At 43.4% G+C, this 16,603-nt stretch overlaps 1 protein-coding gene across 1 annotated transcript in view; it reads left to right on the top strand.

Moving 5' to 3' along the window:
- The window catches only part of tmem104 (transmembrane protein 104), a 42,822-nt gene extending 26,628 nt beyond the window's left edge, over positions 1 to 16,194 (top strand). Inside the window, exon 8 of the mRNA XM_068725606.1 lies at positions 13,063 to 16,194. Within this exon, the coding sequence (XP_068581707.1) occupies positions 13,063 to 13,826 (764 nt within the window). The 3' untranslated portion in view covers positions 13,827 to 16,194. The remainder of the gene's footprint in view (positions 1 to 13,062) is intronic.
- The last annotated feature ends 409 nt before the right edge of the window (positions 16,195 to 16,603 follow it).

A 16,603-nucleotide genomic window follows, 5' to 3' on the forward strand; every position in this document is an offset into this window, starting at 1 on the left:
TACCTCCTCATCTTCCTCCCCCTCCTTGTCTTCCTCTCTCCCTCCTCATCTTCCTGCCTCCTTGTCTTCCTCCCTCCCTCCTCGTCTTCCTCCCCCCTCCTCGTCTCCCCCCCACTCGTCTTCCTCCCTCCCTCCTCGTCTTCCTCCCCCCTCTTCGTCTTCCTCCCTCCCTCATCTTCCTCCCTCTCTCCCTCTTCGTCTTCCTCCTCGTCTTCCTCCCTCCATCCCTCCCTCCTCGTCTTCCTCCCTCCCTCCTCGTCTTCCTCCCTCGCTCCTCGTCTTCCTCCTCCCTCTTCGTCTTCCTCCTCCCTCCCTCCTTGTCTTCCTCCTTCCCTTGCTCCTCGTTTTCCTCCTCCCTCTTCGTCTTCCTCCTTCCCTTGCTCCTCGTTTTCCTCCTTCTCTCGTCTTCCTCCCTCCCTCCCTCTTCGTCTTCCTCCCTCGCTCCCCCCCATGGCTGCCGTGCTCTGGTCTGTCCATCATGGTTTCGGTCCTGCTCTCTGTCTTTGATTCTCATCTCCTCTCGTTCCTCAGGCCTGACATGGTCTGACAGCTCGTCCCAAGCTTGATTGGACCGTCACTCACAGGGCGGCGGGCGCAAAAAAAAAAAAATAACCCGCCCGTACCGGAGCTCCGCTTTTAAAATCACACTGAATCACGCCGCCGCCGCCACTAGCTAGCACGCTTAAATGACACACAAACACAGCAGCGTCCACACACACACACACACACACACACACACACACACACACACACACACACACACACACACACTGTCCACTGAGCGGGGGGGTAAGCAGCACAGAGCTCACTGAGCCGCTCCTTCACTCCTCTTCCTCGGTTCCTCACCTACTGTAGAGTTCCCTTAGGACGCTGATCGATAATCCAAACAGCCAAAAAATGACATTTTAAATAAAAACATTGTGGCGCATTTATCAACCAGTGATCCCAAAAGAAAGGAACGCCTCACGCATCTCACAGTTTAAAGACAAGGACGTTTAAACACACAAGGAATTCGTCTTTGTGATAGACAACACACAGTGCAATAGTACAGGACATGGTTTAAGAATAGGAGATGTGAACATGTACGGTAAAATATGATACACAAATGAATAATACGTTAAAACAAGTCCGTTATTAACGGTGTCATTAAAGTGAGGAGTTTGTAAATGTATGGAAACAGTCAACATTGGGGAATTCTTATTAGTTTTGGCCATTATTCCTAGTAATTAATAATAATAATAGCATCTTAATTACCAAGTTAATTAGGGAGGTCTGCCTCCTCTAGTCGTATCGTCTTTTGTCACTGACGTCTGAATTAATGCGATAACTTTACGCCATAACGAGCAGCAGAAGATGTGAACGTCGTGCTCTCTAATCGAAAAATACGTTTTTCTGGAGGACAAGAGAAGATATCGCTCCGTTAGCCGTCGTCTCTTTTGACAGCTAAGGTGTCTCCTGTGATGTTCTGCTCTCATAAACGCTGTACCACACTGCAGCAGAGTTCTGTGTTCCTGGATCTGTGGATCCTCTGCAGACATCAGACCCCTCCTGCCCCCCTCCTCCCCCCCCTGCTGCCCTTTACTCTCCACTTCCTGTAAACCCTGAGCTGCCCTGTGAGGCGACGTGTCGTGTTTGGATGTCGGGGGGGGGGTTGGCAGCTGGCCGGTGTGTCGGGGCCTTGACCCCCCCCCCTCTCTGCTCTGGCCTTGTCACCATCGTTGCCACTCAGCTGTAGTCACCCTCCCGTCCAGCGAGCCCTGGTTTTTTGTTTTTTTGGGGGGTGTTTTAACACAGAAACACGAGCGGTGGTGTGTGGCTGCTCTGCCTCTAACATGCTGGGATTGTCGATGGAGTAGCCATTAGCCCGGGTCGGTGTGACACCTTCAACCCCCCCCCCCCCCTCGCCGTGTCACTTAATTGTTTCTGCATTTATATGGAAAGTGGTGCAAAGGGCAGAGTTTGGGCTCAGACCATCTGCTCCGGACGAGAGGCAGCAGGTCGTGAAGAAGTCTCCAAATGATCCGTTTGTTTTTCTGTATATAGTCCGTTTTTTATTTATTTCTCTTTTCGTGTTGCTCAGGACCAAAATAATTCCAATGAAAGTCAGTTAGGATCATTTTTCTTGGTGGTTACAGAAGTTAAACTAATCCGACCTTGTGACGCAGTATTAAATATAAAAGAAAGACCACTTATGGACCTTGAGACCAGGCTTTTGTTGCCTAAACCTAAAGACATTGTTTTATTGCCTAAACCTAACGTAAGTTTTGTTGCCTAAAGCTAACGAACATTTTGTTGCCTAAACTTAACGTATGTTTTGTTGCCTAAATCTAACGATGGTTTTGTTGCCTAAACCTAACGATGGTTTTGTTGCCTAAACCTAACGATGGTTTTGTTGCCTAAACCTAACGTACGTTTTGTTGCCGAAACCTAACGTACGTTTTGTTGCCTAAACCTAAAGACATTGTTTTGTTGCCTAAACCTAACGTACGTTTTGTTGCCTAAAGCTAACGAACGTTTTGTTGCCTAAACCTAACATACGTTTTGTTGCCTAAACCTAACGATGGTTTTGTTGCCTAAACCTAACGATGGTTTTGTTGCCTAAACCTAACGTACGTTTTGTTGCCTAAACCTAACAAAGGTTTTGTTGCCTAAAGCTAACGGTATGTTTTGTTGCCTAAACCTAACGACATGGTTTTGTTGCCTAAACCTAACGAACGTTTTGTTGCCTAAACGTAACGTACATTTTGTTGCCTAAACCTAACGAACGTTTTGTTGCCTAAAGCTAACGTACGTTTTGTTGCCTAAAGCTAACGTACGTTTTGTTGTCTAAAGCTAACATACGTTTTGTTGCCTAAAGCTAACATACGTTTTGTTGCCTAAAGCTAACGTACATTTTGTTGCCTAAACCTAACATACGTTTTGTTGCCTAAACCTAACGATGGTTTTGTTGCCTAAACCTAACGATGGTTTTGTTGCCTAAACCTAACGTACGTTTTGTTGCCTAAACCTAACAAAGGTTTTGTTGCCTAAACCTAACGACATGGTTTTGTTGCCTAAACCTAACAAACGTTTTGTTGCCTAAACGTAACGTACATTTTGTTGCCTAAACCTAACGAACGTTTTGTTGCCTAAAGCTAACGTACGTTTTGTTGCCTAAAGCTAACGTACGTTTTGTTGCCTAAAGCTAACATACGTTTTGTTGCCTAAAGCTAACGTACATTTTGTTGCCTAAAGCTAACATACGTTTTGTTGCCTAAAGCTAACGTACATTTTGTTGCCTAAAGTTAACATCTTTTTTTGTTGCCTAAAGCTAACATCTTTTTTTGTTGTCTAAAGCTAACGTACATTTTGTTGCCTAAAGCTAACTTACGTTTTGTTCCCTAAAGCTAACGTACGTTTTGTTGCCTAAAGATAACGTACGTTTTGTTGCCTAAAGCTAACGTTAGTATTTTGAGCCCAACCATAATGTTTTTTCTAAACCTAACTAAGAGGCTTTGTTGTTGCAGTTTTGTTGCCTAAATCTAACATACGTTTTGTTGCCGAAACTTAAATCAAACTTCAAACTTAACCTCCCTTAGGATATCAGCTCCCTATAAATATACCCTATAGAAGTGCTATATAAATAAATATTATTATTAATATTGAATTTAAACACACAAACAATCCAGTTAAAGTGACTCATAATGTCATAATTCACTTCTTTAAACAGTAACTTGTGGCTTCGGGGTTAAGACTCCGGACCATGAACTGTAGGGAGGGTTCACATCCATGCCGTGGTATTGATCCGTCGATCCTCAAAAGGTAATTAATAATCCTATCAAATGAGGATTATTAAGTAATCCTCATTTGATATCGATTACTTAAGTCACAAACGTGTAATTTTTCCAAATGTTGTCACTTTTTTAAAATTGTTTTTATTCGCTGTTTGTGCCTTAAAAATACATTGAATAAATGAACCTGTTAATGTACATAGAAGAAGCCCGTCCTCACACATTGTCCCTCTTGTACATGTGGACCAGATTCACTGAAGGACTCGATCGCCGTCCATCATTCACTTCCTTTCTGAAGAGCTTGTTAACCTTTATGTCTGTCTTTTCAGCGCCGCGTAAAACAACGGATGATTGGAGCTGCATGTAACACACATCATTACTCAGCGCAGCACATTAACCTTTTTGACGAAGCAGTTTTTAATTCATTTTTTAAGCAAGTGACATTTGTGAATTTAAACAAAACCGTGTAGCTCTGCTTTAGGATGAGAGATCTTTGACATTGATGGTTTTTATTACTGCACTTCTTTTTAATTCACAGCCATTTGCAGTATATTTTAAATAAATTATAGTTGTCGGAAAAAAAACTGAGACTGCACAAAAATCTGCACACTGAAAATTTAAATTAAAATAATAAATAAAAAGAATTTTGTAAAATCAACAAATAAAAATAAAACAGAAAAGCGACGGCATCACATAAAAGCCAGTCTGTAAAAATGTGTTTTAAGAAGTGATTTAAAAGAGACGACTGATTCTTACGACATATTTAACCAAAAAAAAAGCAGAATACATACAAAATACCGTAGAACTTCCCCCGCACATTGTGTGGATTGATGTATTAAAAAGTTATGCGCCGCTGCAACCATAGAAAGCAGGAGGAGTCGTTACACATCAGCTCTCAGACACCGACGGCAGCAGAGAGCTCCTCTAATTGATATTGAGTGGTGTGAGAGGAAGGGAATAAGTTAACGCTCAGCAGACGAGTATTAATCACATCCGTCCGTCTCTCCGGGGAAGCCTGGAGAGCCTGGGGGGGGGGGGGGGGGGGGGGGGGGGTCACTGTCTGTAGTGACTGTTGAGTCGGTGACTCGTTCTGCAGATCTGTGGCTGTCAGAGCAAAGATAAAAGACTTTGTTTCTGGTGTTCTTTGATGAAACGGTTTTGTTCACGTTATCTTTTTCGGAGTGATGAATAAATGACACGGAAATGGTAAATACTCAATGAATACTATATTTCTAGGGCTTTTATTGTGAAAGGAAGGAGCGTATTTGACTACGAAGCCTCTGATCTTATATAAATATTTAATATATATATACGATAGATTAAAGATTAAGACGTTATTTTCATGTTTTGTGCAAGAAAAGTTATTTCCTAAGGTTGGTTGTTTAAGTAAGTAATACGTTCTTTATTAATAAAGGCATTATTATCATATGTATTATTATGATTATTATTAGTAGTAGTATTATCTTATTACAATTATACTTTTGTATTATTATAAAGACTGTAGTTTTAGTGGTTCATTCTCTTACAATGTTGAATCAAAGTAGATTTAATGTGACTTTATTTTTTTACACTTTCTCCTTGACATTAAAAGGTCTTTTTCTTTTCATCAACGTCCAGAAATCCACATTAAATCCCCTTTTGATTCACTTTTCTAAAACAATAAATCTTCCAAGGTTTTTTTTATAGTTTTTATAGCTACTGTACTTAAAAGTCCTGCTTGTATTCGCATACATCGTATAGTTATGTGACTTTGTTTTCCCATGTTTAAACACACACTCTTAGCGCTTCTATTTGAGAACAACGCAGACATGTAATATGAAATACAGCTTCCTCCTCCCGCTCCGTGAAATAAGACCTGTAAGTTAAAGAGCGGTCGCTTCACTGATCCGTGGGACTCTCCATCCATCTCGCTCTCTCTCTCTCTCTTCACTACAGCAGGAGCTGAGAAACGGCCCTCGGGGATTTCCACAGCTGCCCGGTGCCATTTTAAAATGGGAGCGGGAGGCTGATATTGTTCTTGAAGGTCGGGGGGGAGGGAGGGAGGGAGGAGGGGGGAGTCATGGGTTGAGTTTGTCCACAGCTTGCAGCTCACAGGGAGGACGGTGAAATACGAGCCGGTCTTAATGAACCAAACACAGTTCAGAGGTCCTGAAAAATACATTTAACGGTAAAGAAACCCTCTTCTGTCTTCATATGACGCTCCTGTTGTCAGCCAAGGACTGAAGCATCTTTTTTGAGTTTACCTAAATAGTCACATGATCACTTTCTCTGCTCTCACTTCCTGTTTTTTGGGGGTTGTTGTTAGTGTCCTTCATCCCGGCTTCGTATCGACGTCTCTCTGAGTAATGAGAAGTCTCACTTCCTGCTGCGATGAGAGGAGTGTCTGCTCTTAGTCTGAGAACGTGATCAATAGGGTCCGTTCCCCGGTGAGGAAGCTTTTAATTATGGTCGCTGACCTCCTCGTTTACCTCTGAGGACCACCTTCAGCCATTTCTTCACACTCGTCATCTGTTGGTTAAAGCCCTGAACCTCTAACTGTGCTTTAAACCTGTGCAGCTGTAACACAATTCCAGCAGTTTTACCCTAAAATAAAACTCTAATTCTGTATATTTCTATTAAGACGTTATGATAAATGAAACCAACCACATCACTGTATGTTGGATATCATTTTTTGTAACTATGTACGGTTCATTTTTCTTGCATCGTACAGAGAAACGTCTTATCTGTGAGCGGACTAATTGACGTTTGCATGAAGCTGTCAGACGACGTCGTGGAGTTGGGCTCTTCTCTGTGAACCCGAGCTGCAGGGCCGACCGCTGTGCCGCTCTGTGCCGTGTTTGCCGATAGTCCTATCTGAGATCACACCAGTTGTTAGGAGGCGAAGCAGCCACTTATCACCCCCCCCCACCAAAAAAAACAACAAACCACACAGCGCCCCGGTTCCTGAAGGGGTTTTTTCAAGTGATCGAGCTCTTCTCTCCACAGCGAGAACTCCTGAAACCCCGGCGAGAGCCGGGCGAAGAGCCAGGGCTGCTAATTAGCTAAGAGGTTATCCAAGAGCGTCTCTCTTAATTAATGATGGGATGATTGCTGTGCTCCGAAAACCACTAGAGGCGTACGTGTTGAAATTAGCAAACAAGAAGAGAAAACACGGGTGCAGCGGTACCAGAACCACGCGTCGCATTAGAGCGTCTCCTCACAGAGAGAAGCATTAAAGCACAGCTAAGGGTGATGGACGGGAGGAAGACGGGTCCGCTGTTCGTTCCCCGTGTGAAACAAGAAAACCTTGATTTGTTCGTCGCGTAAAATGTGTACTTTAGTAACGTCACTTTCGTAGTTATTTAAACCCAAAGCGACAATCTTTTCCTAAACCTAACCTGAGTTCTTTCCTGTGAAGATGGAAGTTTATTTTTGAAATTGACGGGCGTTGCTTTCTTTTTCGTAGGAGAACGCACAAAAAAAAATATGAGTAACTTTTTCGTAAGATAAGCTGCATTCTCTCTAGTGTCCAGCAGGGGGCGACTCCTCTGGTTGTATAGAAGTCTAGTCTAAAATGACTCTACTTCTCTCTTGATTTATTCCCTCAGTAAACATTGTAAACATGAGTTTATGGTCTCAATCTCTAGTTTACAGTCTTCTTCAATACAGCATGATGTTCATTTAGTACATTATGCTCCATTTAGAGTCAAACACACCATAAAGCAGGGGATGCTTTAGGGGGCGGGGCTACACAGTGATTGACAGGTCTCTACCAGAGACGTATACGGCGTCTCTACGTCACTCCTCCTCAGTCCTAATATGGTCACTTCCTGTTGCAAAAAGGCAAGATTGCGACGGCCAAAACGTGAACTTCGAGGCTTCACAACATCAGTCCGCAAACCAACGGGTGACGTCACGACTACGTCCACGTCTTGTACACAATCTACGGTCTAATGCGTCCAATGTGCCCCTCAACCTGCGTCTTCCTCTCGCTCCGTCGCACACGAGATCGATCACCTCTCACCTTCTGCCGTTTCCTCCTTCTCGCGTCCAGCAATCCCATCATCTCTTCTGAGATAACCTCTGAAGACTCCTCGGCTCTGTTTTTGCCACCAGGGAGGAAGCAGCAGCAGCTGTGAGGAAGGTTCGTTGAAGTCGAAGCGTTTCCTCTACGAGGTCGTTCCCGTCCCCCCGTCCCCCCCGTCCCTCCATCCAGGTGATATAAATCACAGGACTCTGCAGGATGGACGGCCGCTTAGCCACGTGGACGTTTGACACCGGCTCAATTTACTCAGCTCCTGTTGCGGCGCATCAATTTGAAAGTGTATGTAATCACCATATCCTGACCGATATCTGCAGAGGTTAATGACTCATCCCATGGGGGGGGGGGGGGGGGGGGGGGTTAGTGAGATGGGTGGTGCTCCCGGCTTGTAGTGGGTGACATGAGACATCTTGTCAATACATAATAACACCATAAAGTAATGTGAGGGCTGTAACCAGGGAGGACAAATGTAGGTTAGAATGGATCATAAAACTCACGGTTTCCAGGTTTTGAGTCGCGGATCAGTTTAAAAGAAAAAGAGGAGGATCCACAAGGATCCAGATCCATTTTTTAAACCATCAAAAATTCTAACTGTAATACTTTTACTTTGTTAAACAGCTCATAATTCATCTCTAATATCTATGTTATATTCATGTGAAAACCTTCAAACTACTGGATTTATTCAGGTTTATCACTAAAACTACATTTTACAGATTACACGTGAACACATCACGATAACGTTGTAATGTACCTTCAGCCATTACTCGTGTTTACTGAGCAGAGCCTGAAGGCATCATGATGTAACTGAAGTGAACCTCCTGTTGGTTAGCCGTTAGCGGTGCTGCTAACGTTACTAGCTCTCCTCCTATTGGTTAGCCGTTAGCGGTGCTGCTAACATTACTAGCTCTCCTCCTATTGGTTAGCCGTTAGCGGTGCTGCTAACGTTACTAGCTCTCCTCCTATTGGTTAGCCGTTAGCGGTGCTGCTAACGTTACTAGCTCTCCTCCTGTTGGTTTAAACACTGATTGGTTGTTCACATTGTGACATCATCAGATACTAGAAACACACCAATGGCGTCCTGATCGTGTATATATAGCGATCGTCAGTGGATCCCACGGCCATGTTTAAACCAGAGTGTGTTTCTTTGGTCCTTCATACGTTCACGTTTCATTGAGACAAATGAGCACATTATGAAAAGCTTCATTGTCGTGCTTTGGTTCTCGGTGTTCGGCTCCTCTCTGCCGTCTGATTGACTTTCAATTCCTTTAAAAAAAAAGTAAAAAGGTAAAGGGGTTACTTCCTGTTTCTTAAGTGAGATAAATGAGTCCCTTTTGCCTCTAACTGGCATAAACCCTCCTGAAGTGAAACGTTATGCTTTTAGATTTTGCACTTTTTGAGGGATTCTGAATATGATCGAGTTATTAACCCTCACTTAGGTTTAACTGGGAGCTTACCAGCCGCGCTGGACTTTGTCTTCACCGTAAAACGTTCTCAAGGCGAAAACGTGACACCGGCGACGTCGATGCTTAACGCAGACACATGGGACACCATCGGAGAGAGTAAATAAAGCGAGGTGGAGCTGCAACAACTGGACTAATTTGATAATGGATTCATCATATTCTCAGGTTTCAGATGCTCAGATTTAAGAATTGCTGCTTTTCTTTGGTCGTATTTGACAATAAATTGAACGTCTGATAAATTTAACTGCATCATCCTGAGCTTAGAGAAGTTTTTTTAAAAACATTTTATTGAATAAATAATAAAGAAACATTCAAACAAACAAACTTTTTCAAAGCGGTTAAAAAACAGTTTGAGTTATATTCATAAAGAAATGATTTAATAATAAAAAACTCATTTAATCTGACGACTCGCTGAATCCTAAAATAAGCTTCTTTAGAAAACCTCTCCGGAAACATTAATCACAGCAAATAAAGCGAGAAAATCCTAATAACTTAATAATAACGGTGCTTTGCAGCTCGACATTGACGCGTCCGTGTCTCCTGGTCCGTGTCTCCTGGTCCGTGTCTCCTGGTCCGTCCCCGGCTGTTTGACCGCTCTGTGCGAGGACGGTTAAGGGCAAAGCGAGGATTGCAAACTCAAGAGCTTTCTCTCCACGGACACAGATTACACTGGCTGTCGGCCAAAGACGCATCAAATATCCGACGCTCTGGCCGCTGACGTGTGAGCGCTTCCATCTCCTCTGATGGTCCGTGTGAGGAACAGTGTGAAACAAGGGTGAGGAACGTGTTGGTGGAAACTCCGGACAAATGCTTCCTCTTTCATGGAGCATCTGCTTTAGTTTCTCTCTTCATAGAAATATGATAATAATGGTAAAAAAAAAAAAAAAATTTGTTTGAAAACCAACAACCGACACCAAACCTTCATTCTGTCGCCATCATTTTCTTCATCATCACCTCTAATATGTTTTTAATTATTAAAAACATTTACTGCCGCGCAACCCCCCCCAAAAAAAAGGATGGATTCATCGTTGGCTAATTTTGTAATTATCGCATGGAAACGACAAAACTTGATCAAACTTCCTCAGTTGTGCGACAAACGTTTTTACGCTCACTTGAGGTGTTTTTTAGTCTTTGTGGGGAAAAGAGTTGACGTGTTAAATGTGACGTAGTGAAAGTTTAACTCGCACTAATGAACATTTACGTCGTCTTTGTCTCCGGACAACATGAGACACTCCTCGGCTTCCCCTGCACCGTGTTTCTACCGTGCTTCTTCTTCTGCTCTTGTTTACTGGCGGTTTGCAGCCGTGCGTGAAGCGTAAACTTCTGACAAAATCTACTTTATTCAACCCAAACCAGCTGATGGAACTGTGCCTTACTGGCATGTTGTTTCTCAATTGATTTCGCTGCTTTGATAGTCGTACTTTTTCCTTCTTTCTTAATCATCTTCCACTCACCTCCATCCTGACGGTTTCTCCTTCCTCTCTCTGCAGTCCGTCCCTGATAATTGGATTCAATTTCACCCTCTTTACATACATTAAAGTGCCTCAGCGGGAGCACACGGTAGCTTTAAGTTCCCACCACGCTCCACCCTGCTCTCTCTCTGCAACCTGTGCAGGAAGCTGGAACAACGCGATCCTAGGACACGCTGCAATAACCCACTTGAATATTTCCATCAGCTCTCTCTCTCTCTCTCTCTCTCTCTCTCTCTCTCTCTCTCTCTCTCTCTCTCTCTCTCTCTCTCTCTCTCTCTCTCTCATTATTCATGCATCACACCTCTCAGAGTGTATGGTAGCGCATGCTATAGAATCATTTTCTGCCTATGTGTGACAAATTATGGTGCGAGCGGTGCCTCCTAAATGTCACCCCGCGTTTTTTTTTTTTTTTAAAAGGACAGCCCCGATGATGAAAGTTGAGGAAGCTGGCTGCCGGCCAGTCGCAGGGGCTATGACTAACTCCCGGTGTCACGGGGCTGATCGAGTGCTCGCGGAGAGGCGAGGCGGCGTCCCCCGGGGGCCACCTGACCGTCGGCCCGTAACGGGGACCGCACGCCGCGCTCAGAGGGCCTCCCTTTAGCTTCGCTCATGCTAGTCGGTGCCTTCCAGGAATCGATCGGAGACGGAGACGGTGCTTCTCCGTCGTCACGTGGCTCCATGGACTTCTTTTATGAGATGTTCCCCTGTTGTTGTTTTTTTTAATGCCTGATGTTTCTGGGACAAACAGTTGGAGCTCGAGGAGGAGTGACGTAGAGACGCCGTATACGTCTCCGGTAGAGACCTGTCAATCACCGTGTAGCTCCGCCCCCTAAAGCATCCCCTGCTTTATGGTGTTTTGACTCTAAATGGAGCATAATGTACTAAATGAACATCATGCTGTATTGAAGAAGACTGTAAACTAGAGATTGAGACCATAAACTCATGTTTACAATGTTTACTGAGGGAATAAATCAAGAGAGAAGTAGAGTCATTTTAGACTAGACTTCTATACAACCAGAGGAGTCGCCCCCTGGTGGTCATTAGAGAGGATGCAGCTTTAACACATGACTGAATCACATAAACAGGAAGTAGATGTCACTATTATCGTACTCTTTAATAATAAAAGGTTGAGTTTGATATTTAAGATCTTCCTCTATATTTCCAACACACAGATTTAATTAGTTAAATGCTAAATATTCCATCAAGTCTTCAGCCGACGGTCTGATTTAACGGAGATTTATGGAAAAACACAATCAGCTGTTGAACACGTGCCGCCGGTTTGCGGTTCTGTCGTAAATCTTCCTGATTGATGGAGAAGATCAGTCGGCCTGAGATTGCTTTACAATACAGGACTCTGACATTGGTTGAAGGTTGTTCGGTCGGAGTCACGTGATGTTTGTTCTCTGCGGTCGCCCCAATTGTAAGTTATCACAATTACTTTGACGTTATTTATGTTGTATATAAAGTGTTACAGCATGGGGGGGGGGGGGTTTATTAACTACAGTATATACCGACCAAGGTCACGACAACAGGAACAATTCCACCATGTCAACATTAATCTCTTTAGGATGAATCAAACGTAGGAACATGTTCTTCATTGTGTGTTTATTTGTTGAAGGAGTCCATTTCATTTTTGTACAGTATGGAAAATTGTATTTATTCTATTTAACATTTTATTTTAGTTTTATTTTACATGGAAATTCAAAAGAGTCTGTACTCTATTCAACCGGTATGTTTTGATGTGTTATTTTTTTAATGTTTCATCTCTTTTTATTTAAAGTGACACCGTGAAAGTTACACAATTCTCCCTTTTTACAAATTAAAAGTTGAATCAATAAGAAATAAAACACATAAACATGAGTTTTGTTGCCAGATTTTAACAACAATAATGTCGTCGTTTTCTTGCGACGTCAATCAATATTTCTTTCGAACGTGAATATTAAACGGCAGAAAAGCCAAAATAAAAGCATCCACCAATCACGTCGTGCCGAACGGACACACATTAAAAACCTACTTTATAGTTTACAACAACATGGAGGCAAACTTTATTACTCCTTTAAATCTCGACAGATCCTTCCGTTCTGACCTTTCACAATAAAAGCCCAAGAGGGAACTCCAATTCGCTCAGAGCATTTAGCTTAACGGAAACTTAATACTTTTACCGTCATCATTTACCATGATCGATTTATTCAGCCTTGCATTTTATTTATTTACTTTTCTCTCTTGTTTTTCGTCTCGTCAATCGTTCATAAGGTGCTTTTTGATTCGATCGATACCGTAGGATTGTTATCAGTTTCTTCTTGATTCCATCTCCTCTTGTTCTTTGTGTTTCCTCTCAGCGTTCACCATGATGATCGTCTTGGCTCTCATCCGCATCGGTAAAGGCGCCGGCGAGGGCCGCCCGCCGGTCGCCTCCCTCTCCGGGGTGCCCAACCTGTTCGGCGTGTGCGTCTACTCCTTCATGTGTCAGCACTCGCTGCCCTCCCTGGTGACGCCCATCTCCGACAAGAAGCGCGTGGGCGCCCTGGTGGTGGTGGACTACGTCCTGATCCTGGGCTTCTACGTCCTCCTCTCCTTCACCGCCATCTTCTGCTTCGACAGCTCGCTGCTGCACGACATGTACACGCTCAACTTCACCGACAACTGCAACGTGTTGGATATCCCCTTCCTGCGCTACTTCCTGGGCCTCTTCCCGGTGTTCACCATCAGCACCAACTTCCCCATCATCGCCGTCACGCTCCGCAACAACTGGAAGACTCTGTTCCACCGGGACGGCGGCACCTACCCGTGGGTGGTGGACCGCGTGGTGTTCCCCCTCATCACCCTGGTGCCGCCCATCGTGGTGGCCTTCTGCACCCACAACTTGGAGTCCCTGGTGGGCATCACGGGGTCCTACGCCGGCACGGGGATCCAGTACATCGTGCCGGCCTGCCTGGTGTTTTACGCCCGACGCAACATGGAGCCCGTGGTGGGCCGGGACGCCGTCAACAAGCACCGGTCCCCCTTCCGCCACGCCTTCTGGGTGTGGTTCGTTTTGTTGTGGGCCGCCTCCTGCCTCATGTTCGTCACGGCCAACATCATCCTGAATGACGTGAAGAAATGAGAAACCCAAGAACTTTAAAATATATATAAATATCTATAGATATATATCTATAGATATATATATATATATATATATATATATATGTATATCGTTTGGCCAGTCTCTTTACTCCTGTACACGAGGCCTTACTCGCTGCTGCTTGGACAGTGTGCCTTTTTATGGGACTTTTGTTGCATATATTACATAAGAAGTAATTAAGAGTAATTTATCGAATTTGTCTAAAAGGGACCAGGTGTTTCTGTTCCATCCACAGAAACAAGAAGCTGGAACAGTGCAGGACTGAGATCCAGAAGGGTCATTTATTAAAATGACGTTTTTGTCAACAAACACTTGAGGTTTTCACAGAGGATTTGCACAAAAGTTACTTTTTAGAAACGTATACCTTGAAGAGTTCAGTGGTCTTCAAACGGAACTTCTACGAAGTGGATTTTTTAATGTTTTTGGAATTTCATCGTTTTCTGATCTCGGACGATCCATCAAACCCTTTTTGTTTGACTTTAGAGTTCTGCGGTTCGTCCCTCTTGAACATCTTTATTTGAGATGCCGCGAGATCCTCTGGACCCTTCAGCGCCGAACGGTCCACGAAAGATTAATTACAGTGTAGTGACAAGAAAACCCAGACCCCGTCACGTGGCGGAGTCAGGTTCTGTTGCTAAACGGCTCGGTATTGATAACGAAATAACGGAAGAAGACAAAGGGAAGAAAATCAGGGACGATCGTTCTTGATCCTCGTACTGTGTCCACCTCTGACGGGATCGTAATGATCTACTTCTGAAGAAGTCCCAAAGCGGCCAACAGTGAAAGGGTAGCGAGCCAAATGTAGTTCAGGGACGTGGAGTTCACCGACTCTTGGCAACTTCCTCTCTGAGTCTTGCCTTTTTGTTAATGGCCGTCGTCGTTGTTGTTGCCCTTCCCCTTCTGTCCGACTTTCATTATTATACTGTGAGGGGCATTCTTCTTAAAGGGCCAGCGTGTAGCATTTAGGGGGAATCTAGTGGAAGAAATAGTTATATTAAGTGGTTTTTTTTTTTTTTTGTGTATTATCACCTAAAAATAAGATTATTCGTGTTTTTGTTACCTTAGAATACGTGTTTTTTTTCTACATGCGGAGCTGCCATGTTTCTACAGTAACCCAGAAGGGTCAAACCAAACGCTGGCTCTAGATCGGGGCGGTCGCGGTTTTTGCGTCTTTTTGCGTCTTATTTGCGTCTTTTTTTGCGTCGGCCACCGTAGTTTTCCTACAAGTGAGATGTTTCAGTTGGTTGCGATCTGTAAACTCACCACTAGATGGCGCCAGATCCCACAAACTAGACTTTCCAAGGGTTTGTACAAAAAAAAATATTAAAGGCGAACGAGATTTACAATGGTGGTGAATGGCCACACTGGTTTGAGGCGTGCTGCATTGTTGAATTATGTTTTGAAACTCAAAAACCTGCAGTTTTGTCCATAGCTATCTTACGTCCACACACTTTGTTCTCTATTGTTGCTCACACAATAGAAATATGACGTTAAAACAGATAGAATGTGGAGTTTTGGTTTAAAATGTTGAGAGAAATGTCTTCACCTCGTTTCAAAGGCTTCATGGTTAAAATACAGCATTTATGAGCCGTTTTGATGGCTGACTGTTGACAAAACAGTTGGTTTTTTTATATTAATCCTCTGAAAACATCAACAATTTATTATTTTACATCAAGATGCGTCAACACTTTTTCTCATTGAGGGTACTTCCGTTCATCAAACTAGCAGAGATTCAACATCGAACTTGTTTAAAGTTGCCGGACTCTAAAGAGACATTTTAAAAACATCTCTTGTCTCTGGTGTGGGCTCAGCTCCAAAAACACTACATATCCCACAATGCACTCCTCTCTTCCCCTTCACAAGAACTGCTGCCGTCGGCACAAAGTGTAGCATCGTTGGAGCTCGACAGCTTTGAGATGATTCATTTCAAAACGCCGCAGAGCTTCAGTCCAGAGATTCATAAAACATGATTATTAATCGTCATCTTTATGTTCACGTTCACCATTAATATGAGAAGTAAACACACTTAAAGCTTAAAGATGATTATAAAGATGTCGACTGTGTGTGGCTGTGAATGAATTATTAGATATTGATTTTGTGTAATCTGGTTCTGAGGATCTTGTTTGTTTTGAATCGTGCCTTTTTAAGGGATTTCATTATTTTTTTTGCCTCATCTTTCCAGACGAACATCTGCATGAAAATCACTTCAACTGACAATCAGAGTCCCCAAAATACTTCCTCCTCTTTTCTTTTGTGTTTACACTGATCCATCATTTAAATGGATGTTTACCGTTTTAATGTTTGATTTCTATGATTAATAAAGAAAATAAAAGCTTTATGTTCATCCGAACCTCACGAAGCCTCAATTACTAAAAACACAAACTCTTACCTTAAAGCTACAGACGCTCATTGTGAGGCTCATTCTCTATTTCAGGTTCTACTACAACATGTAAGTCACTGTGAGGAACCTTTACCTGGTCCTGAACCAGTCTCAGTGTAGTCCTGGTCCTCTATATGAACCAGTCTCAGTGTAGTCCTGGTCCTCTATATGAACCAGTTTAAGTGTAGTCCTGGTCCTCTATCAGACCTCCATCAGTACAGAGACCATCAGAGAGAAGATGGTCTGTTTCTATAGAGTTATTCTTGATGATGTCATCGGAGCCACCGGGTCGGATTCTGGTGAAACCAGATGAACTCATGCAGGTTCACCAGAAACTCCTTCAGCTCAGACTCCAGCAGAGACCTGGTCCACCGTGGAC

This window comes from Cebidichthys violaceus, unplaced genomic scaffold (genome assembly GCF_023349555.1).
Source record: "Cebidichthys violaceus isolate CVI_PGR_0920_01 unplaced genomic scaffold, fCebVio1.0.p SCAF_36, whole genome shotgun sequence".
NCBI classification, from domain to species: domain Eukaryota; kingdom Metazoa; phylum Chordata; class Actinopteri; order Perciformes; family Stichaeidae; genus Cebidichthys; species Cebidichthys violaceus.